This window comes from Podarcis vaucheri, assembly GCF_965113315.1.
Source record: "Podarcis vaucheri genome assembly, chromosome: 3".
NCBI lineage: Eukaryota > Metazoa > Chordata > Lepidosauria > Squamata > Lacertidae > Podarcis > Podarcis vaucheri.
In genome coordinates this window covers 106,716,368-106,739,968 of record NC_138761.1, presented here as the reverse complement: position 1 = coordinate 106,739,968, position 23,601 = coordinate 106,716,368, and the positions used below count along the sequence as shown (strand labels likewise).

Sequence of the window (23,601 nt, the reverse complement as noted above, 5' to 3'; positions counted from 1 at the left end):
GTTACAAGCACGTTTCCCAGCAAAGCAAAACAGGAAACGTTTTTGTGGGGGTTTTTTTTGTAATGGAATACAAAAATATTGTTCTAACTTACAATTACCTGCTGGTCAGGTGAGATAGACTCGAGGGCTTTCTGAATAACACGGCAACCGTACATCTGCAGAGCTAATGGGAGAACATGCCCACGAATGCGGGTAGCAAGGGCTAACTTCTGGTCTATGCTTCCAAACTACGAGAGAAGGGAAGGCACTGTTAACAAAAACCAAGCACACCTCTCGGCGTGTTACTATGAAAGTCATCTCACGCCACTATAAGAAATTTAAATCGCCTATCAGTGGATTATTCAAACCTGTGGAAAGCTGGAAAGAAAAGCATGTGAGCAGCCTTCAACACCGCAAACACGGGAGTCGTAATATAGTCTAGGTTTCTCCTCATCAGAACAAACTCAGAGGTTAAAAACCTTTGAACAGCTTCCTTTATGCACTTACCTCAAAGAATTTCTGTATGACATAGTTGCCAAACACATCCGTCATCAGCTGATATGCTGCTTGCAGAATCTCACTAAATACCATTTGACGTTCAGCTGGAGTGGCTCTTTCTAATTTCTGCTGTATAAATCTGTAAGCACCAGAATTATACATAAGTAAAAACCTCAAGTTGAATAGAAGTCGAATAACTAGAGCAAAGTAGTGTAAAACAAACAAACAAACAAACTGAAAATTACATAATAAGAAGAATAAAAATTTTATTATTTATACCCCGCCCATCTGGCTGAGTTGCCCCAGCCACTCTGGGTGGCTCCCAATCGAGTGTTAAGAACAATACAGCATTAAGTATTAAAAACTTCCCTAAACAGGGCTGCCTTCGGATGTCTTTTAAAAATAGGATAGCTGCTTATTTCCTTGACATCTGATGGGAGGGCGTTCCACAGGGCGGGTGCCACTACCGAGAAGGCCCTCTGTCTGGTTCCCTGTAACCTTACTTCTTGCAATGAGGGAACCACCAGAAGGCCCTCGGCGTTGGATCTCAGTGTCTGGGCTGAATGATGGGGGTGGAGATGCTCCTTCAGGTATACAGGACAGAGGCCATTTAGGGCTTTAAAGGTCAGCACCAACCCTTTGAATTGTGCTCGGATACGTACTGGGAGCCAATGTAGATCTCTCAAGACCAGTGTTATATGGTCCCAGCAGCCACTCCCAGTCACCAGTCTAGTTGCCACATTCTGGATTAATTGCAGTTTCCGGGTCAGCTTGAAAGGTAGCCCCACGTAGAGCACATTGCAGTAGTCCAAGTGGGAGATAACTAGAGCATGCACCATTCTGGCGAGACAGTCTGTGGGCAAGTAGGGTCTCAGCCTGCATACCAGATGGAGCTGGTAGACAGCCGCCCTGGACACAGAATTAACCTGCGTCTCTATGGACAGCTGTGAGTCCAAAATGACTCCCAGGCTGCGCACCTGGTCCTTCAGGGACACAGTTACCCCATTCAGGACCAGGGAATCCCCCACAGCCGCCCCGTCCCCCCAAAACAGTACTTCTGTCTTGTCAGGATTTAACCTCAATCTGTTAGCCACCATCCATCCTCCCACTGCCTCCTGGCACTCACACAGGACATTCACCGACTTCACTGGTTCTGATTTAAAAGAGAGGTAGAGCTGGGTGTCATCTGCATACTGATGAACACCCAGCCCAAACCCCCTGATTATCTCTCCCAGCGGCTTCATATAGATATTAAAAAGCATGGGGGAGAGGATGGAACCCTGAGGCACCCCACAAGTGAGAGCCCAGGGGTCTGAACACTCATCCCCCAACACCACTTTCTGCAAGTTTGTGAAATTTTAGTTAAATAGTAACTGGTAAGCTACTCTGGCATAGTCCTAGAAGGGATTACTGTAAGTTAGTATCTCCATTATTTATTACAACTACACTAGGATGAAACCATCAACTTCAGTGCAATGAAATCCGGGTAAATTGCTTGTGATTCATTACTGAGAATGAAGATTTCTCTCATGTTAGCCTTTTTTTTTTTTTTTAGAAGACAGGCTTGAAAGCCAGATGGCCATGCCTGCTTACTCCTAAAAGTAACGATGCACTGTCTGAACAGGCCCATTAAGAAGGAAGCTCCAGATCTTTTCACGTTGAGAATTAAAATGACAAAAATTCCATGTGTTTCCCCACAAGACCCAATTAAAGGGAATGTTTATCATTGTAAATGTTCTCCAAACTCATTAGCATAAGTTACAAATACTAACCTAGAGCCATGCTGGTCCCGTGAAAACTCAACTATGTGTCCAACTAGGTCTCTTAGTTGAAGATTAGGGAAGCGATTGTTTCGGAAATCTTCCAGTAACCTACTACGTCCAGAAGGCATAATGTCAGACCGACTGTAACGGAGGCGCGAAGGAGGAAACAACTGGCTGCTGGAGCTAAAAAGACTGGAGGTGTTTGCTGCACTGCGATACTTTGCTTCTGCTCCAGGGGCTGCAGAGATATAGCGACCACTACCATTGGTCAGTCCTCCTACAATGAAGCAGCCGTGTTAGTAAGAAGTCTTAATTATGCCGTAAATACTAAGAATATAAATTGTACAAGAAATCAGGAAGACTAGAATAATGAGCGTCTTCTCACACTTCATTTTCATTAAATTTCGAGTAAAGTAGTTTCTACCACTAGAAAGGAACGAGCAAATCTTTTTTTAAAAGGAAATATAGTAATAATAAAGGTGAAGCAGCAATAAAATTGAGACAGCTCCAACATAAAACAAGAACCCCACAACTAGCTTTCAGACACCAGTGCACTTTGCACAAAAGAAAACTTGAACTTTCAACAATGGGCAACTAGTATACACACTATGCCAATCACAGGAACTAAAGCGAATCATCAGCTACTCTTTCCGGACTCTCACACTTGGCACGCTAAGTTGTATCAATTGAAGTCATACTCTTGATTTAAATCATACACTGATTTAAATGAGCATGACTAATCTAACCTCAGTGATTTCAGTGGGTCTGTTCTATGATATAAATCGAAGCAACCCGCTATGTAAATAGCGGAAGACCGTCACACTTCCTCTCTTAAGGATTAACGTGAAAGTTCAGTAGGGCAGCTTCTTAATATGCTATCAATGTTTGTATAGAAAAAGAATCTGGAAGTCTGATTTTCAGAGGTTTTCCGAAGAGATACTCAAAGCCGTGCCTTGACTGCTTTGTTATCGCTTCTCCTAAAACAGCCACATAGCTCCCACCTCTACAAAGCACAAGATCAACTGCTACTAAGACAACATCAAAATTGGAAGCTTTTGCAAAGAAGACATCTTAAGCCACATTGATTAGCCAGCACTCACCATGCCAATTTGGTTCATGTTATTTAAGCACTAGTCTAGAGACTTTTGCTGATGTTACTAGCATGGAACCAGCCCTGTAAGGTAACAGAGGGGAGGCCAATCCAGCATTCACTGTGTGGGATGTGAAAGTAAAGTATGGCAACTTGTCATCCACACGTAAATTATATTGGTTTATGGAGGGGGGATGAGAAATTAATTTAAATAAAATACGGATCATATTAAACATACAAGTCTAACCAGCACAGCTTAATTTAGCTGATCACTTAGGAAAGGTGATAGAACATTTTCAAGCTGACACTGGGATAGTATATAACTCATATACACAGTCTGTATATGAGTTGAAGACCACTCATGCAACTGGTATTTCCTCTTAGCCTGCATCTTCACAAAGTCTCTCTGGAGGGCTGGGAGTCCTCCTGAACAGCCTGAGCTGCGGCTACAATAAAAAGATTGGTTGCATGAGCTGTCTTCTGCTTGTGCAACCTTTGGATTCAATCAATTGCTTTTTTAAAAAAACCAAACCTATAGCTACATTATCAATACATCAAACTTACTGCACGCTTACTAGACCCAAGTAATGGCAGTGATTTAGCAAAAGACCCCCCCCCCAATTGCTCAGTTTAAGAAAATAGCTCATGCTGAATTATTTTCCCCCAGGAATAGGAGTGAGGAACCTGGATGCAGTCTCCCAGACCACTACTTGACACCCAGAACTTTCTCCAGGCCATCTTTCGTCATTGGCCCCTGATTCACACAAAAACAGGAGTTTTTGCCTGTCCGGAACATGCTCTGGACAACACCTCTGGCTTGCCCAAGTGGAGGTCAGAGGTCGGTGCTAGGGCTGGGCGATATATATCAATATATCATCCAAAACTGGTTTAAAGTCCATAGCATAATATTGGTTTTTAGCAAATCTGAAGAAAGCCAGTGAGATAGATAGTGATACACACAACAGCTTAGAATGTACATATTGAACAAGTACTGCTCACAGCGAAAGGCCAGCACAAAGATTTAGTAGCTTACTATGTTAGTTAAAAGATGGGGGTAGGGTCCAGAGAGCCCATTGTGGAAAGAGATTGCCCCTTTTTGCTACGTCCCATGTTACTGCAGAGGGGCCAGCAAATTCCCTGGCATTGTTCATAGGAAGAAACACAGGCTGCAGTAGCAAAGAGGCAGTGGGGGAAAGTCTCTTCTGTAAGCAACAGTTTCTTGGATCCCACTCATTGGACATCACTTATATGAGCTACTCAAACGACCAGATCTCTTTAACCATTGCTTTTATAGAGATTTTACAAACAGCCCCTGTTTTCAGGGATATAGTGACAGGTAAGTTATGCACAGGTAAAACACAGACACATCAGTTTTGCATTTCTTAAACATCCACAGAAGAGGAAAAGGACAGAATAGTAGTGAAGCAGCTTGATGTGTTAAGAATAGAACCTGGCGTCTTTTCTGAAGGTACAGAGAAATAAAAATGACCGGTCCTTGTTCTGGAAGTCAGCCTGCATGAAGAGGAAACTTACTTTGCAGTGTTATGAATATGGACACCTGAAGACTAAATGCTGATTTAAATCTGGGAATACAGGCACTAGGTTCAATGCAGTAACAAGGTGAAAGCCACCAGGTGGCAGCAAAGTTAGCTTAATAATCAAGTGAAAAGAATTAGGTACCATTTCCTGTAATTTAAGTGCACAGACTCCAAAGTCTGTATTATTGATCTGCATAAAAATTCTCATTCATAAGAAGAATTTAGTTTGCACCCACTTTGTGGTGTTATTAGCGCACACAATCAAGGCATAACAAATGAGGAATATCTTGCACACAATTTGTTTTTGTTTGTTTTTTAAACAAAAGCCCATGAATTTAAATCATAACATTTTTCCATTTTAATTTACTTGATAGCCAAAGTTACTAAATATAAATGTGTGATCAGATTTGCATTTAGCATGTGATCCTTCAGGCTATGAACAAGTTGACTTACTAATCTTATTTGGAAAATAGTCCCTGGAAACAATTTTTTCTTTTAGTTATTTAGCAGGTAGTATTTAGCAAATACAAAAGGGGAATAATCTTGTTTTGGTCTCCATCGTCTACAGAAAATCTTGCCCCAGTCGTTTTATAAAATGTGACATGAAATAATCTGTTGATGTTTTTACCACCAACACTATAAGAAATCAAACTAGCTAGATCAAGACTTCTGTATATATTCAGGTATGTGGAAGGAAGGCAGTGACAGAATGATGGCAGAAATAATAAACACAGCAGAGGTGAAAACAGCATCTCTATATCATGGTGAAGATGAGGGCAGGTAAGGTAAAGAAATAGAGCAAACACACTGGGAAAAACAATTCATAAAAAGGGGGTCAAGAAAGGAGCAATGCACAAAAGATAAAATGAGGTTTCTATTCTGAGACCCTGCTCACTAGAGTTTGGGCCTCTGAATTTTCTCTAAGGCAGAAAATAATAAAATACAAACAGGCTAAGAAATCCTTTTTGTGATATTGAAAAAAGGAGATACCCAATGGTCCACCATCTTAAGAGACTTCTGCTTGTAGAACAGAACTTTTCCTTCCTGTCCCCTTTCCTGAAGCCATCCTTCAAAATCAGATCCACAGGGTTGGGGAATCCCAGCACAGCAGATTTTTGAGGCATGCAGGGGAGAGGAAGGGAAAGCCTTGTTGCATGAGTGGAGTTCTGCTCACAAAGCACTGAGTACAACCCAGACACATTCTGATATTCTTCTTTGTAGAGCTAACAAAGAACTAGAGAGGTGACAGTCCTGATCCATAAGCAATTCAAATCTGATTTTTTTTATGTTTTAATGTTTGAAAGCTGGAACAATAAGTACAAATACAGATTCTCATGCAGCATAAATTTTGCAAAGACGAAATAATGGAGCCTATTCTCTCTCTCTCTCTCTCTGACTAACCCATTTCTGTACAACTCCAAAAGCTAGCACTTATTCTCGAGAGAGAAACTCTCCATAAATCTTGATGGTGCATACCATTTTAGGTACTGAGAATTTTGGGGTGAGAAACCCTCATCTACTTTAACTGCAGGTTTGACTTGTCTCTTAACCTGAGCTTTTGGCTTTTAATCTGAAGCATGCCATTACGACCTCTTTTAGTGGGATGCAATCCCTAAGTCTGCATCTTTTATCTGTAGAACTGTGCTTTTAGATGTTTATAGGACGTTTTCAATTGCTTTTATTATAGCTATCTTCAAATATCTTAAGGGCTGTCACATCAAAGAGGGAACTAGCTTGTTCTTTCCTGCTTTCCTCCTCTGGATGGTAGGACTCGGAACCAATGGCTTCAAGTTACAAGAAAGGAGATTCCTACTCAACATTCGAAAAAACTTTCTGACCCTAAGAGCTGTTCACCAGTGGAACAGACTCCCACGAGAGGTGGTGGACTCTTCTTCCTTGGAGGTTTTTAAGCAGAAGTTGGATAGCCATCTGTCATGGATGCTTTCGCTGCAATTCCTGCATAGCAGGGGGTTGGACTAGATGAACTCTTGGGTCCCTTCCAACTCTATGGCTCTATTATTCTATTGTAAGCTACTTTGAGCCACTATGGGAAAAGTGACTCATATACTGTATATAACAAAGAAAGAAAACAATCTGCAGATAATTGACGTTAATAGAACTACCAGCTACTTTTTCACCCACTTGCAAGGAATTCTCAGTTTGAAACCTTATTAGCCCAATATGATAACAGGGCATATTAATTCTACACCTCCTGTCAGTGTGCAGAGGTTCCTTAAAGCATTTTTTGTCTATCCGGATACTATGGATGAAATTCAACACTATGGGTTATTTCTGTTCATAAAACAGGGCATCCCCTTTCTCTCCTCTGCTTTGCAATTCCAAATCTGCTCCGTGGGGTGTCCCGCAGTCTCCCCCTCCCACAGCAAATTGAGGGGGTGCATGTCAGGGGAAAAAGAGGAAGAGGAAGTTCTGTTGCATGAGCAGGTGTCTGTTCTGCAAAGGTATGAACACCCCTGGGTACAAGGCACTCTTCTGCATCAAAGACCTGTAAAATTTGTTCAACTGACTATTTAAAAGCAAAATGTGCACGCTTCAAATTGTCACTGAAATTCTGTGCAAAGCTATGCTTTAGGAAATTCACACATCATCTGAAAAGCTAACATTTTAATTTCCTAGATGTTTTAAAATTTTTAATGTCAAAAGCGTCCACACAAAAGCATCCTTCAGAGCACACGGCTAGACAGTCATAAAGGCATATTAAGAGGTTTTTGTTACTGTACAAAAGGACACAGTGTAATTTGGAAGTTGAAATTGTTGCAATTAAAAAGGCAGCAGCTTTTACAGCCTGCTTGGATGGAGGGCCTCTATATCAGATTGCCTCCATTTTGAGTCTTTTCGTGTCTGTGCTTTATGTAGCCCACACTGTACCATCAATGCACAAGATGGAAGTCTCGGCAGGCTTGAGACTAACCTCAAGGTGTACAAAAGCATTAAAAAATCCAACGGAAAACTCTCTTTAAAACCTCAATACAGCACTATAACTCCTCAGTGGAACTGACAAGTGGGTGGGAGGAGGGAATTGACTGAACAGGAGAACAGAGAAACAGACGTCTCTAGTATTTTTTGGAAAGCTGTTTGTTTGCCACACATCTGAACACCTTCTAAGAGATAATAATCAAATTTTGCATGATCATTACATGTTTTTAGGTGCCAGGCAAGAACATTCCTCTTTACCCAGGCCTTTCACCATTAAATAATATATGGCTTGCTAAAACTTTGGGGCGGGGAGGGAGAGACACTATGATTATTTTATTATCCTCCTGTCTATTATGTTTTTGTTTTTATTTTTATGCTCCATAAAATGTGTTCTTAATGTTGCACACCAACCTGAGATCTTTTGATAAAGGGTAGTATATAGTTCCTATTATTATTATTTCCTAAGAAGCAGGTTGCCTTCTTTGTTTGGATATAACTGGCTGTTGTTTGGAATCCAGATGGCAGATTGGACCTTTCAAAACTACTGATTTTAGCCACTGATGTCAAACTTCATTACAGCGAGGTATGAAGTTGCAGGTATACAGTCATACCTCGGGTTGAATGTGCTTCGGGTTGAGCACGTTCGAGTTGCTCTCCACGGCAACCCAGAAGTAACGAAGTGTGTTACTTCCGGGTTTTGCCGCTTGCGCATGCGCTCAAAATAACGTCACGCGCATGCGCAGAAGCGGCAAAAAGTGACCTGCCATTGCTAGTTACGTTTGCTTCTAGATGCGAACAGGGCTCCAGAACGGATCCCGTTTGTATCTAGAGGTACCACTGTATATATAAAAGGGTAGAAAGAGCCATCTCATTGGCTGGATACTTCACTTACTGGTTCATACTGAGAAGCTATTTTTCAATATCCCCAAAGGCTGGAAGACAGAGGTGCCCATAGACAACAATGGAGAAAATAATCATTTAATATAGCTGGGATTGGGCCTGAGCATCCAGATGACTCCATCTCTTCCCTCCCCACTACATACATCTATATCAATCTATCTATGGAGGGGAAACTCCAAGAAGCAGCCCACCAAGGGCTTTGTAGGCTCAGTGAGCATAGAATGCTGCCTACCTGGATGAGGTTGGATACGGACCTTCAGGACAGGGAGGAATGGCATTGAACATCTAATCCTAAACAACAGTACTCCACACTGTGACCTTTGGGTACAGGTTTGAACAAGTGGTCATGATCATAGCACAGTGTGTGCCTGCTTTATTTCTGATCAAGCAGAAAAAGCCACAGAAGGTGCACTGGGTGCAGATTTCAAAGTGTTATGAATCTCACCTTTCATTTTTAGACATTTCAGAATTAAATGAAGTGTCTAATGTATGGTAAAATATCAAAAGCCTGAGGAGTTGCTAAGTTCCAGGCTTCCAGCAGGCAGAGCTTAATAAATAATTAATAATAATAATAATAATAATAATAATAATAATAATAATAATAATTTAAAAATAAAATAAAGAAATCTTTTGCGTCTTCCATGAATATTCACAATAAAACAATGCAGCACAAACTATGCAAATTAAGAACCACTTAATTCATAACTTGCACAGCTATAGGACAGCTTTTGTTGTAGAATTTGGGATTATCCCAATTTTAAAGTTTTAGCCAGATTACAGCTGGCCTAATCATATGTCATTTACAGGAGAGTAATGTCAAACCAAGAAGAGCCTCAGGTCACCTTTGCTGTTGGCTACAGAGAATAGATAAGGTCTGGTTCTGGATGGAATCTAAAGAGTGGTGTCCTATTGAGGCAAGTGCTTCTTTTGCCAAAATATTAATTTTAAAAATCACACTGAATTCCACTTAGGAATATAGTCGTACCTTGGTTTTCGAACAGCTTAGTTTTCAAACATTTTGGTTCTGGATGCCGCAAACCCGGAAGTAACTGTTCCAGTCGGCGAACTATTTTTGGAAGTCGAATGTCCGACGGGTTTTCCGATTGGCTGCAGGAGCTTCCTGCAGCCAATCAGAAGCCGTGCTTTGGTTTCCGAACATTTGGTAGTTGAACAGACTTCCGGAACGGATTCTGTTCGACGTCCGAGGTATGACTATATTTAGTAACAGCTTTTCTGGGTGTGCCAAGCATTTTGGTAGGAAATGGGGTTGGAAAAGCCTGGGTATATGCACATAAGTCTCTTGTCAACCACTGTGCTTACAGGAAGCTGGTATTTTTCCTTGCGTTGTGACAGAAAACCTCAGTTCTTCCTGAGGACAGATCAAGAGGCAAGATGCAAACCCTACTCAAATGCAGAGGTGCAAGAGTACCTGAAACACATTCCAAGTAAAAATGTCTCCAAGTAGCGACAATATTCAAGTACTAGGCTAGACAACCCTGAATACTGTTTTACATCTGGTAATCTTTGTTTCAATGCAGTTAGAACCAACTTAACTTCATGAGAATGGGTTAAGTGCTACCTTCATCTTCTAGCTAACTTTAGGAAAAAATAAACAAAGAAAGAACATAGTTTGGATAATAAAATCTATATTTTTATTTGGGGCCTATTAGTCCAGCCTCCTGTGCTCACAATGGCTGCCTACTGTAAGCTTACAATCAGGACCTGCTTTATAATATAATTTATTATAAAGAAAATGCCAATATTTTAGACCGAAGCCTCATTTTAATAAGGATACTTTGCACTTTATAATCTACACATCTTAACATAAGTTTATTTAGTACTACTTCTAAATGCAGCACTTTTTTAGTACTTTATTTTCTAAATACAGCCAGGCACTCAGTATAAAACTGGGCCAATAAATATATGCCCAAACTGCCTGTTTTTACAAGTCAATGGGAAATACCAAAGAGCATTTATTTAGGTACTGTGCCATTATAGCACAAGTAGATTTATAATATGTATGACATTTTGAAACATGTCATGTTTTTGGATCTAACTGTGTGGTGGAGAAACCCTTCTCTATCAAAATTCCCAGTGCCTCTACAGTTCACAAGCGTAAAGCATACAACCTTAAGTTACACAGCTTATACTAACCTGAAGATACGTGGCTCACAGCATTACTAACAGGAAAGTACAGAATTGCAAATTGCACAAAAAGCCCCCCAAAATGTATGTAATTCAATCTTTTAAAAATAAGCCTAATACCATGCTAAATAAAACATTTATCAGCATAAACAAAATTTGATGAAAATATTACTAATGCAGTAGGTGTGATGGAGAGGATGTATTATAGACTACATATCACTGCTGTTCCCCCTCCAGCTGTTTTGAAGGCAAGTTTCTAAACGACTTCCTGCAAAATCATTCTAACCTGTTGGTTCAAAAAGCAGGATTTTTCAGTACTGCAAACTTTGCATGTGCTTTTCTTTAACAAAGATATAATAATTCATGTCACTACCACGCACCAAACATTAGCCTAAAGCCGACTCCATAAATAGCAGACATATGTTTAACACAGAAACAAGAGGAATATATATACCTTTTCCTGTCGTACAACAACAACAACAAAACAACCCAATCTTGGTTTGTTTTCTCTCTCTAGAAATCGGGCTTTCGTTTTGATGCGGCAAGGGTGGTTATGGAAAAACATGTTGCTCCAGGGGGCTGATTTAACTTTTGGTAACTGCATCCGTTAAAAGATTTGACTGTGCTGAGCAACACACTGGGACCCGGCCCATTATGCAACATTTGTTTCCTTTACTGAAGAGGCAAATTGACATTTAACCCAACATAAAATATTTAATATACATAGAAAAATACATATACACACATACATACACAAACAAAAAAGGGCTTTTGTTTTTTTTACCTAAATGCAAACTGGATGAGGATCCATGTGATGAAAGTGAAGGCGGAGGCGTAAGTGAATGTCCAGGAGTTTGGCTTGGCAGAGGCATGCCTATTGGGCTTGGAGAGGAGGAAAATCCCAGACTATTGTAAAATGGCTGCCCTATGGGTGCTAGGCTGCTACTAGATCTTTTGTACAAGTCAGAGCTAGTAGATAGAGACTCTCTCCTTGTGGCACTACTACTTGCAGAACTGCCAACTGAAGGAAGAAATAAAAAGACCCTATTACATACAGCGTCAACCAAGGAAAACCTAGCCCCAACCTACAGCTGGGTCATAACAGATGTGATCACAATCATTATAACAATCAAAATTATTCCAAAGACAAATTACTGTGATAACCACACATGATTTAATATAAATCACAAAATGAGCACAAGCATCATCCCTCAAATCAGGAAGGATTTTTAAGCAATCGCCAAGTCTCGACACACTCAAGACTTAGTAACATTTCTGAGGATATTTTGATACACTGGAGTCGGGCTTTGGGACCAATAGTCAGGTATGTCGTACTGTGTTAAAATGAACCAATGAAGAGGAGTATTAATTTGAAATAATTTCTGTAAATGGTGTCCCCTCCCCCCCAGCTGAATTACTATATTGACAGGAGCTCCCCTTGTCTCCCGCAACAACCCCCAGCTCAGTAGTGCTACAGGATTTGGTTCTACAGGAGAATCCCTAAAAGACATTTTGTTCCATGCTACTTCACAATTGTTACTAAAAATTTTTTTCCTGAGATTCCACACTTCTCAGAAGCATTCAAATTGATCACACTCTCTAAGTAAGCACTCTTTTAAAAAAGAAAAAGTCCAATGACATTTTGAAGGCAGATCATAAAAGGGATTTGAAGGAACTGGGATATGTACTTAAAAAGTATGGACTAATAGTTCAATGACGTACTTAAATTTTATAGGATAAATGTCATACCATTTAAAACATCTTAATCTGTAACTTTATGTGAAAGTAAAGGCCATGGGCAGATGTTGAGATTACCTAAACATATTTGAAAACACTAGGTAAAACTTTGCTTCCCTGTTTAGCAAATGCGAGCAAATATCTTGAACTGCTTCACCTGTTTGTTAAGAAGCAATCAAAATTATTCTGCTTTTAATTCAGAAATGCAGTGTATGTCCAGATTAACTGCCACTCATCATTATGTCAAATTAAATACAGAAGCAGGCTGGTGTCTATCAATTATCTAGGACTCAAGCAACATATAACATTTGCCTGAGAGGATTAATATACTACCCACCCACGACCTGGAGATGTGTGACACATTTTTGCTATATCCCTACTCTGCTTTGTAGAACCTGATTTTAGCGCACTACAAAGGACTAGTCAAGTAACAAGAAGAAATAAGTTGCAGGTAATATTTTAATTCTAATTTAGGATAGCATTATTAACAAACAATTAAGTGGGGAAACGATTTATCAATATGAAGAGCTCTTTTAAAAATAGTATATGCATAGCACTTTCAAACATAATTGGGGACTTGAATGGATTTATGTTTATATAATCAAGCCACGATTACAGGATTAAACTTGGAAATGACAAATGGCTGCAATTAACTACTGCCAGGGTACAAGGAGCACAAGACTACAATAAGGTTGTTTTTATAAATGGGCACATCTGTATCATACTCAGCTAAGGGAGTGAAAAACAAAACAAAACTTTGGAAGTCTTAAGGGTACTCTATGTAAAAATGACATGGACATAATTCTCCATTTTGTCATTCATAGCTTTCTGTTGAAAGCATTTTAAGATTTGTACAAAGGGCACCTTTTTTTACACTACATTATATCTACTCATTTAAAAAATGGAATTTACTGCCTAAGATAAAAACAATCCTACAAGACTAAAAAGGGAAACTGCTTGTAACGGTCAAAACTGAAGAGTTTTATTAAATTCTCCAATACATTAAAAAAATTGTTTCACATGGGACATTTTCCACTGTCAGGGTGTGCAAGCGCACTTCTATTTTGTAACGTGCGCAGAATTGTGTGTGCTTCACACAGACCTTCTTCTATGCAATGCAAACAACAAACTACTCATGTGTGCTTCACCATACATTCAACACTTCCTTCAATAATAAACCAATTTCCACAATCTTAACAGGCTGACAAATTCTAGAAAGGTGTTGAGGTACTTGTGTTACCAAAGCTGTGAATAAAACAGTAAAGATCATTGTCCAATGAAAATAAAAGAATATGGCTATTCCTAAACATTTATAAACTTAAGCAGGTCCAATAGGAATGGGAGGGCGGGAATTTCGCTTGCCCACTGCTCAGCCATAGTTGCATTTAAGGGACACAAACTTTGAAAAGCACAAGACAAATCAACCACAATAGAGAATTGGTTTGAAAAGCTCCAAATGTGAGCTGTCTGTCAAAGGCATCAACACGCTCAACCCTGTTTCTCGTGTACAAGGCCTAGCAGGCTAAACTGCCTTCCGTTGAACTCCAGATGTACCATTTTTAATGCATGTAGGAAATAAATATGCAAAAACAGGATTTTCTTTCATCCACAGCAATTCATACAACCTGTTCAGTTTTCCTTCTTTAAAAATGTAACTTACTAGATGCGCCAAATCCACCGAGTGCAGAGCCAATGGCAGCTCCTAAGGAGCTGCTGCTTCCAAAGCCAAGGGATGTGCTTCCTGGTTGGCCAGGACCATGCGAAAAGAGTGAACTGCTCTGGGAGTTATTGGTCAAAGTACTGTTGCCATAAAATGAATTGGACTGTAGGCTACTGTTTGTTTGCTGCTGCTGCGGCTGGGCACCAAGGGGCCGGAAAAGCCCGTTTGTGGCTGCTGTGAGGTTGTTTGCGGTTCCTCCAGCTGAAGCTGCTGCTGCTGTAAAGAGACATGGTTTTCAGTCATCAGATTCTAGAACATTTCGACTTTAGAAAAATGAGACTACTATTTTCATTACTCTCTCCTATAAAGGCAAATCATCAGCGAACAAAAGAAATATCCAACGTAAAAACGATGCCAGTTGCATAAGGTGTTAAGTAGACGAAATGATTTTCAATGAAAATACAAGAGAAAATTGTTGGGGAAACGCAAAGGGGTCTACAAATTCAACAGCCTTTCCCACTGTGGAAAGCTGTTCTGCCTTGGATGCTATCTCCACAAACTGTAAAGAGCTTGGAGAAGGAGAGGGATCTCCCACTTGTATGCTGGTCTTTCACAGAAAGCTGAAGGATTAAGAGTAGTTATTGCTTTCTGCAAAAGACAAGCAGCAAGGAATTAAAAAGACCTTTCCTAGTCTTCCACTGCACATGCAGCAAAGGAGTGTTATCTCTTTGCCTCAGGCGCTGTCATCTTTCTCACTACTGCTTTCCCCCTTTCAATGTTTGCTGTTAGGGTGAATCTGATGGGCCGTCACTTCACTTCCCTGCTCACTATTGAGGGAAAATAGTATCTGAAACCCAGGCACTATCATATACTCTTTTCCCAGTATGGATATTCAATTTCCCCCACTTCCCAGTATGGCTATTCAATTTCCCCCACTTCTTCTGGTTATTACAGCAAGCACAGGAATAGGATCCATGTACCTTTCTGACTCATCCAAAAGCAATCTGACTCATCCAAAGCAATCTCTTGAAAACTAAAGGCACCCTTAATTTTAAGCCAGATTTTTTATTTTTTTATTTTTTTTTTGGGGGGGGGGTTGATGCCAAAATTTTCTGAATGCAAAAACGAAACAAAAAGAATCAAATCATCAAGCCCGGCATTAGAAACCACTCATTTTAGTTCCTTTCTTATTATTCACTCTATAGCTACACCAAGCTTACCTGCAAGGCTTTGAAGCAACCCCCACATTAGGAGAGCAGAACAAAGCAAAACACTCCTTTAACATTCAGCAATTACCCTTCCTCTCCCCAAACTGCTTCCTAGGCATGGCTTCCTATGTTATAGTAAAATGTCTGTGTGTATTAGATTGAGCATAGAATCATATCAAGGTGGAAGGGACCTCAAGGGTCATCTAGTCCAACCCCTGCAATTCGGGAATCCTTTTGCCCAACGTGGGCGTATCTACAACTCAGCAATGGCAGGAGGTCCCTTCTGTAATGGCAGCATGCTGCCATCACAGAAATTACTACCGGCCGGGATGGGGGGTTGTAATAGAAACATGCTAGGTTGCCTTATACAGAGCCCAACTATTGCTACATCTAGCTCATTACTATTTACACAGACGGAAAGCAGTTCCTCGGGGTTTCAAATCAGAAGACCCTCACATCCCTACCTAGAGATGCCAGGGAATGAGCCTTGGAACTTATGCATGCAAAGCATGCAAGTTACAGCACTGAAGTACGGCAGATTTACTTTTGGGGTTTCTACTTGGGTTTTTAAATACAGCCAAGTACAAAAAAGGAAAAAAACCAAGGTGCCTCTGAGCACATTCTGAGCCTCAGAATTTAATTTCCGTATCAGAATTGAACCGGGCTAAGCTCCCAAACCATTCACACAATGGCTTTCTTTATTTCAGCAGCTTAATTCAAGGTGAGAAAGTCATTTTGTGGCTGATATTTTTTTAAGAACTGAGATTCAAAAACCCTTGCAGGTCTACTGCAAATCTCCCAGAGTGTTATCAGCAGATCTCAATCTACTTTCTGTTCACCTATGTACAACCTGGTTCATACAATCATTTCTCCACATGTCCAATATCTAAAGAGGGCTGCATTTGGTGGTGGGGGTAAAAGGGAATTTCTGGAACAATCCAGGAAATAGTCCTTCAGTAATTTAGCTTTTTATGCTTGGGAAGGGACAGGAGATGCAAATCTTGAGAGAAACAACCCGAACACAAACTTTCTTGCATATATGCGGGAGCTACGAGCAAATAATGCTAGCTATAAAGCAACACTATTTGAAAGTGTGCAAGCAGGGGGAGAGAACTGATTACTGTTAGAATGTTTCCCCATCAAATTGTGAAAGTGCTGCGAAAGATCTACCTACCTGCTTGTGCAGCTGCAGAACTGATGATGACAGGTGTTGAAGCCACCAATCTGACAGGTCCTCCAAGTCCAGTTCTGGCCCCAGGACCCACTACCAATGCACCAGTCTGATCGTAATAGGCAGTGGGGGCTAAGACTTGATAGCCTAATCAATACAAAACAAACACTAGTAAAATTTATTTATTTTGGGATCAGCTTTCTAGTTTGCATCTATATGACGGATCGCTTTTTAAACAATGAGCAAACTGACAGCTTTTTATCTCCTAGAAAAGATGAACCAATTCTATTCCAAATCTAGTGGCAAAGTTTTGGCTCGGACGTACAGTTTGCCACGCACCTGCTTGTCTAAAAACTAGACAGAGGAGCTGTCTCTGAACCACTCCCCCATCTGCCTTCATCTATTTGCTCTCCTGTCTGCCCCAACCTTTCCAAGCAAGGAAAATAAATGCAAAATAACTGCTTTTCTGAGCCAGTGGGAACGGATGTAACAAATGCTGCACGAGCCGCCTAACGTGACCTGAAAGAGTGCTGCTTGTATACAGCCAAGGCAGAGGCATCTGTTTTTAGAGAACTGGTGACACACCCCCACCCCAAGCAGCAACACTACAGAACCACAGTGGAGGACATCTCAGCATAACAGTTTCATTTTAAAATTATTATTTTTTATTAAAAAGCACTTTTTTGGAAGGGGGAACAAAAAAACCCCAAAACTTAGGGGAGTGGGGCTGATCCATCCTGCAAATCTGTTACCTCTACAGAGATGTAAAAAGCCAATGCACTGCTGTGTATTTGTCACGTGTGTGGAAACCCAGGGCCAATCAAGGAGATGGGAAAAAAGGTCAATGGTCTCTTCTGAAGTCCCCCTTCTATGCATGTAAGGGCTGCATGCAAGTGGCAGGTTATGCCCAGGAGGCTCTGTGTTTCGTTTTGTTGTAAATACAAGCAAATAGTGCACATTAAATGGGGAGAAAGGGATACTGGAGATCACATGCATGTTCATAGGCATGTGACTCTATACCATTTGAAATCAACAAAGAACTATATATAGTTACAGGGATACTGAAACCTTCTGAGGAACAGGAGATTTGTAGTTTCATATTACAAATGCATATTCAAAACTAGACTGTGCTGTTCTTTTCTACTACCTTCACTACCATTTTCACATGCTAGCAAATGGGTCAGGCTTTCACTGCACTCTGCTTTACTGCTCCTCTGTAAAGAATGCAGAATAGGCCGTTAGAGAATAAATGTTACAAGTAATATAACAAAAACTCTTTCACAGATAAAAACCGCTCTTTATCAAATAGATGGCCCTTCTCTAGAACAAACAGAGCCAAGAACTGTTTTTCTTTGTTTGTTATTTTTGCATAAAGAACACTCCTCGGGAAATGTACCTGCTTTTTGAGGTCAAGCATATCACACAATAGTGCAATATATCATTATAAATACGCATGACACTGGAGGCTCAAATTTTTAAATGTATGAGTGCCAATATAAAGGTTGAGAGCAATGTAGATGTGGTGCAAGTTCCTTTGTATGGTACAAAATAGCATTTGCATTTTGTTTTGTGAAATTTTAATTACTGTACTGCAGCCTGACAAAAACTTAGGTCATTTTGCCTAGTGAAATATTTATTGAAAATACAGTGGTACCTCGGTTTTCGAACACAATCCATTCCGGAAGATCGTTCGGCTTCCAAAACGTTTGAAAACCGAGGCGCAAAGGGCAACCTGCAATTTCAATGGAGAAAATTGGGGGGAAACTCAGCGGAAGCCATTCAACTTCCTAGGCGCGTTCGAAAACGGAAGCATTTACTTCCGGGTTTTTGGCGTTCAAAAACTGAAACGTTCAGCTTCCAAGACGCTCAAAAACCGAGGTACCGCTATAGTTAAAAGATTTAACTTTGGTCATAGAGAAGCTACTAAACTCTAGGACAGTGTTCTTCAGTCTTGGGCTCCCATCTGATCTGAGATGCTGTGAGTTGTAGTCTTGCAACATCCAAGGACCCAAGTTTGAAGGCGGCCACTCTAGAAGACCCCAGGAGTTTTATAGAACGCCATGTATAATCATACAGCAGCCTACCCTCCTCACGGCAACTACAGTGGATGCTTTAACACCTGTGCTGTGTGTCCCCTCTGATGATGCATGTATGGGTTTTCTCCACGTTTCTTGTAAACTGCGATTCTGAACAAAGCAGCAGCCAATTACAGCATACAGCCGATGAAAGCTATGACATTTGGTTCGAGAGGGCAGTGGCTACTCCTAGATAAGGGGTGTGCAGGGCTGAAATCCTGATTCCTCTAATTGCTGCCATTTTAAAAAAATAATAATAAAAAGAGTAGTGACAGAGTCAAGAAGGGAATTCTTGACTTCATAGAATTATTTGTTTAGTCAATTGACTGGCTTTCCGGCCCCAACAAAAAGGTGACCTAATAATCATGTACATCATTATAGTAAGACTTTAACACCAATCATTGCTACATTAATGACAGCAAATTCAAAGGAACAGTTGTGCTATGGGTTAAAAATGTTATTTTGTTTTAAAACGTTATGAATCATGACAGCAGAACAGGCACTGCAGTGATCTTGCACAAAACAGAAATGTTATTTTCATTGATCTGATCGATCACCTCCAATCTTCTGAGCTAAAGGACCTTGATCCTTTACCTTTCTATGTGTCAGAGGTTCTCAAACTCTGGTCTGCAGACAGCAGGTGGTATGTAAGTTTCATCCAAGAAAGGTTACGGAACAGTCAAGACTATCTGGCCTTGATTTTTTTCTTCTTCTGACAAATAGAGGCCATTTTAACCCAAGCCAGAATTACCAAACAGGCTAACGAAGCCCTGACCTAGGGCCTGTGATTTTCATACTATGGCAGTTGTGTAGCCTAATTTATTTTAAACATCTACCAGTTAGTTGAAGGTCCCTAGCTGGCCAGGGCTCCGTGATTTTCATATCACAGCACTGATTTTGACAAAGCTGGTACTGAAGGAAATAGAAGTTTATTGTGGTCCATCAAGACTTCCAGTAATGTTTAAGCAGAAGTTTCCTTGGAAAAAAGGTGTGAGAATTGCTGCTTTATATGAAACAGAGAAGTTGTTACTATTTCTGTACCATTTATTCTTTTAAGGTATTTACAAACTGCCCTTCCAGAAACTTTCCAAGGCAGCCTTTGAATCTGTCTTAAATAATTTGGTATATTTTGCTAATATTAATTCATTAGTTAATTACTGTGTCAGTGTCCATTTCATTTACCAAGGGAGTAATTCAACAAAGCGCAATGGCAACTGTTCCATCAGCACAAATATTTCAGCTTACCAGACAAGATAATCCCCCTTCCCAACCGCTATGTGCTATTTAGGGAGTTCTCCCGATCCCCTGAATCAATTTTTGGGGGACACAAAAGTGGAAAGCCCCACTGTGCTAGCAGAGGTCCTTATGTGGGCTTCTGGTAGCGGGACTCATAAGCTGACTCCTGCCCCATATCCTGAGTTAGGTACAACACGCTTATACAGTAAATACTGGGCTAGTTTCTGCGATCCTTTCCTACAGCATTGTCATTTGTTGTATTGGTTTCTGCTTTTCCCTAGTACAAAACCTAAGCATTGTCTCCCTAAGACAAATCAGCAACCTCACTCCTATCAACTTTATTAGTCTGGCCTCAGCAGTTACATTGCCCACCATGTCGAGTGGAAATCTGATCCACTTCTGCAGGAACACCACTGTACAGAACCCTATACAAATTAGATGTTACGTATATAGATAACAAATGGAACAAAAATCAAACCACCTCTACTCCTCTCCAGCTACAGGTGTTTAGTGATTAAGGCTGCAGTCCTATACCCAAATACACAGAAGTAAGTCCCATTGAGAACAGTAGGACATAGAACTATGCTAAGCCGGAGCTTTCCAAACAGTGTGTCATGACATGTTAGTGTGTCGGCTGCACTGTGCAGGTGTGTGACACAAAGGCTCCCTCCGCTCCTCCTGGGGCCAGAAAGGGTTAGTTTAACCCCAGGTTTGCTAGTAAAATTGAATTACTGTCACGAAATGCAAAACTGAGTTACTGTGTTGTGAAATGATGAATGTCCTAAGAGTGTATCACCAATACGAAAAGTTTGGAAAGCTCTGTGCTAAGCAGTGCAATCCTATGCCTCTTAACTTGAATTGTCCAATGGGGGCTACTCCCAAACTATCTTCATGTATGCCAAAAGATGAAGTTGCAACACAACAGAACCAGAGAATGTTCCCATCTTTGAATGCCAATCAGTTCTTTAGATGTTCAATAATGATATAGAATAGAGTCAAAGAAACACTCCAGAGCAAATGATACCAAAACTGTGTTATAATTACACAGCGGCTTAAGTTCAAAGGACTTCCCAGCAAGCTTATGCCAGAAAAAAATAGTTAAGCCTGATACTTCAACAATCCAACTTGTAGTGGCTGCTTTTTTCCTTCGGTCTTTGAAAGATCATCTACCACATTCACCACCAGCACAAGGTGCCATTTTCACATGACACTAAACCCATAAGAAGGTAAGTAAGGTGAAACAAATATCCAAGTTACAGCTTCAACTGGACCAATTCAGATGACCTATTCACCAGAGAGCCAAAATGTTTAGAAGATGCTTTGTATATATAGTCAAAGCAGCAGCAGCAAAGCTCTAAAAGCATCTGTATATACATAGCACTTCTGAGTTGTCTTAGAAATATTACTGTTGTGCTATTAACCAATCTATAAGTATTAGATATTCTGGACTGCTTGATGACCAAAGATACTTTGTAGCTTGCATAAAAGCAGACAATAGAGAAAAATCAGTGTAACTATCCTTAAATGTCAGGCATGAAAGTCTAAGTTCTTAATGTAAAAATGCATGTGACAAATTTAAGACATCCATGCGCCAAAGTTGAAGCCCTTCGAAGTGCATATTCTAATGTGGAAATATATTATGCACCAATGTAAGGAATATGGTTTAAAATCTGTTTTTCTGAAATTCAAACTTTCCAGAATCAACACTGAAAAGCTGCTGACAAAGCACTAAGCTGTGTGTTGCATGTTGTCACAAACAGTAAATATTACATAGTGAGAGACACACAAAAATTACAATGCTTTGGATCAAAACAGCTCATTGCACAAAAGGAAAGCATTTCTGTTTGTACAAGGAGATTGTCTCTGATAGCTGGCTTTCCTTCCCAGCTCCAGCTCCCTCACCTCAGCAGATCCCATCCCATAACTCTCTCATAACTCTCAGCAGTAAATTTTTGGCAGCTGCGAGGGGCTGAAGCACGAAGGAGGGATGGGAAAGTGCCACTGCACAACTGGAATGCCACTCATGTTTCTTAAAATATAAGTCATTATTACTCCTGATAATCTGAAGGTGTGATAATTAAGAGATTAACACTGGGCAGTTGATTTAATTCTCCCATGGAGAGGGCACAGACAGACCACTTCATGTTAAAGGGGCTGGAAGCAGCCTACATTATTCTCCCCCATCTTGTACACACATTTCTTCTGCCAGCCGTAAACATGGTTAATGAAAGTCACATTTCAATTTTTTACCGAAGCTTTAAAAACACGTTACAAAGAAATTGCATCTCAGCAGTCTACTACTGTGAACACAGCAGGATTTTTAGGATATTTAGCTTGAGCTCATTCTTAGTTTCCTTAACTCATCATTAGATACCTGGCATGCCTGTGGCAAGACCCTGACCAAAAGCCAAAGTTGGATTTGCTGCCGCAGCTGCTGCAAGTGACTCTGCCTGCTGCCCTTGCTGACCCTGATTGGGAGTTAGAGGACGTTGACTTCCTCCAGTACGAAGAACCTACAAAAGACCAATGGCGACACTAATTGCTTAAAATGTGAAGTATAAAAAGGTCATATAGTATAAAAACGCTGGAACATGTTGTGCGTACTTTGGGGTTGTGATTTAAAAAAACCCACAAAAAAACACACACCCAATAACAATGTATAAACAAGGTAAAGTAAGCAGGCATAGACTACTTCAATGGAAGCATTATGACACAAGAAAACACAAGTTTAAGGTGCTAGGCCTTCTGTAATTCAATAACACTGAAAAGTAGTTTAAAAATAGCAAGGAACCCAAAGTGGAGACATTTAGTAGGTTAAGCGTGGTGAGCAGGTTATCGTTTTAACAGTCTTTCTACCCACTTTCAGCCTGCAAATTTTAAATACTGAACATTTAAAAATGCAATTACTGTTAAACTGTAATTATGGAGTTTAGCGATATATTTAGAATTCAAACCTTTGCAGACAGCACTTGCCGGCCCTAAAATGTATTTAAGGGATTGTTAGCCAACCGTGCAATGACATACTCCATTCACCAGTGCCTCTCCGCTTATGAAAATTCTTACTACCGCCTTTAACCATGGCTCCTTACTGTATTACCAGTATCAAGCATACTCAGTATGAACCAGGCTGTGCTCCTAACCTTCAATTTGAACCTTGTAGTGAGCAAGGTACAGTGGAACCTCAGTTTTTGAACGTAATCCGTTCCAGAAGACCGTTTGACTTCTGAAACGTTCGAAAACTGAAAGTGGAAGCCTCAATACAATAGGGAAACTCAAAATGGAAGTCGCATGGGACTTTCAGCTTCCGAAATTCATTCAAAAACTGAAGCAGTTACTCCGGGTTTTCGGCATTCGAAAGCCAAAGCGTTCAACTTCTGAGACGCTCGTAAACAGAGGTTCCACATTCTGGTACTGATTTTGCATAAGTCATCACAGCTATCGAAAGAACATGCCCTGCAATTGCCAGTGTTTTGTTCTAAATATCCAAGTCAAATGCAAATTTCACTGGAGTGTATAACTAAGGTTTTTTTATTATCACTATTTCATTTCAAATATCCTTAATGAATTTAAATAAGGACAATTTTGCTTGTAAGCAAAGCATAGCACTAGTCTCACTATGTTGCAAGTTGAGATAATTTTACTATTACACTATTACTGAACATAT

The 23,601-nt window shown here is 40.3% G+C and overlaps 1 protein-coding gene across 17 annotated transcripts in view; it reads right to left on the bottom strand.

Moving 5' to 3' along the window:
• The window catches only part of PUM2 (pumilio RNA binding family member 2), a 60,035-nt gene that overhangs the window by 8,985 nt on the left and 27,449 nt on the right, over positions 1–23,601 (bottom strand). For 7 of the 17 annotated variants that reach the window (XM_082215438.1, XM_082215437.1, XM_082215442.1 and 4 more), the window contains 8 exons: positions 22,312–22,450; positions 18,281–18,358; positions 16,630–16,773; positions 14,248–14,523; positions 11,635–11,871; positions 2,250–2,517; positions 487–616; positions 93–227 (listed from right to left, as the gene is read on the bottom strand). In XM_082215438.1, coding sequence (XP_082071564.1) covers positions 93–227; positions 487–616; positions 2,250–2,517; positions 11,635–11,871; positions 14,248–14,523; positions 16,630–16,773; positions 18,281–18,358; positions 22,312–22,450 — 1,407 coding nt within the window. The remainder of the gene's footprint in view (positions 1–92; positions 228–486; positions 617–2,249; positions 2,518–11,634; positions 11,872–14,247; positions 14,524–16,629; positions 16,774–18,280; positions 18,359–22,311; positions 22,451–23,601) is intronic. The other 10 variants (XM_082215432.1, XM_082215444.1, XM_082215445.1 and 7 more) reach the window with 6 other exon arrangements.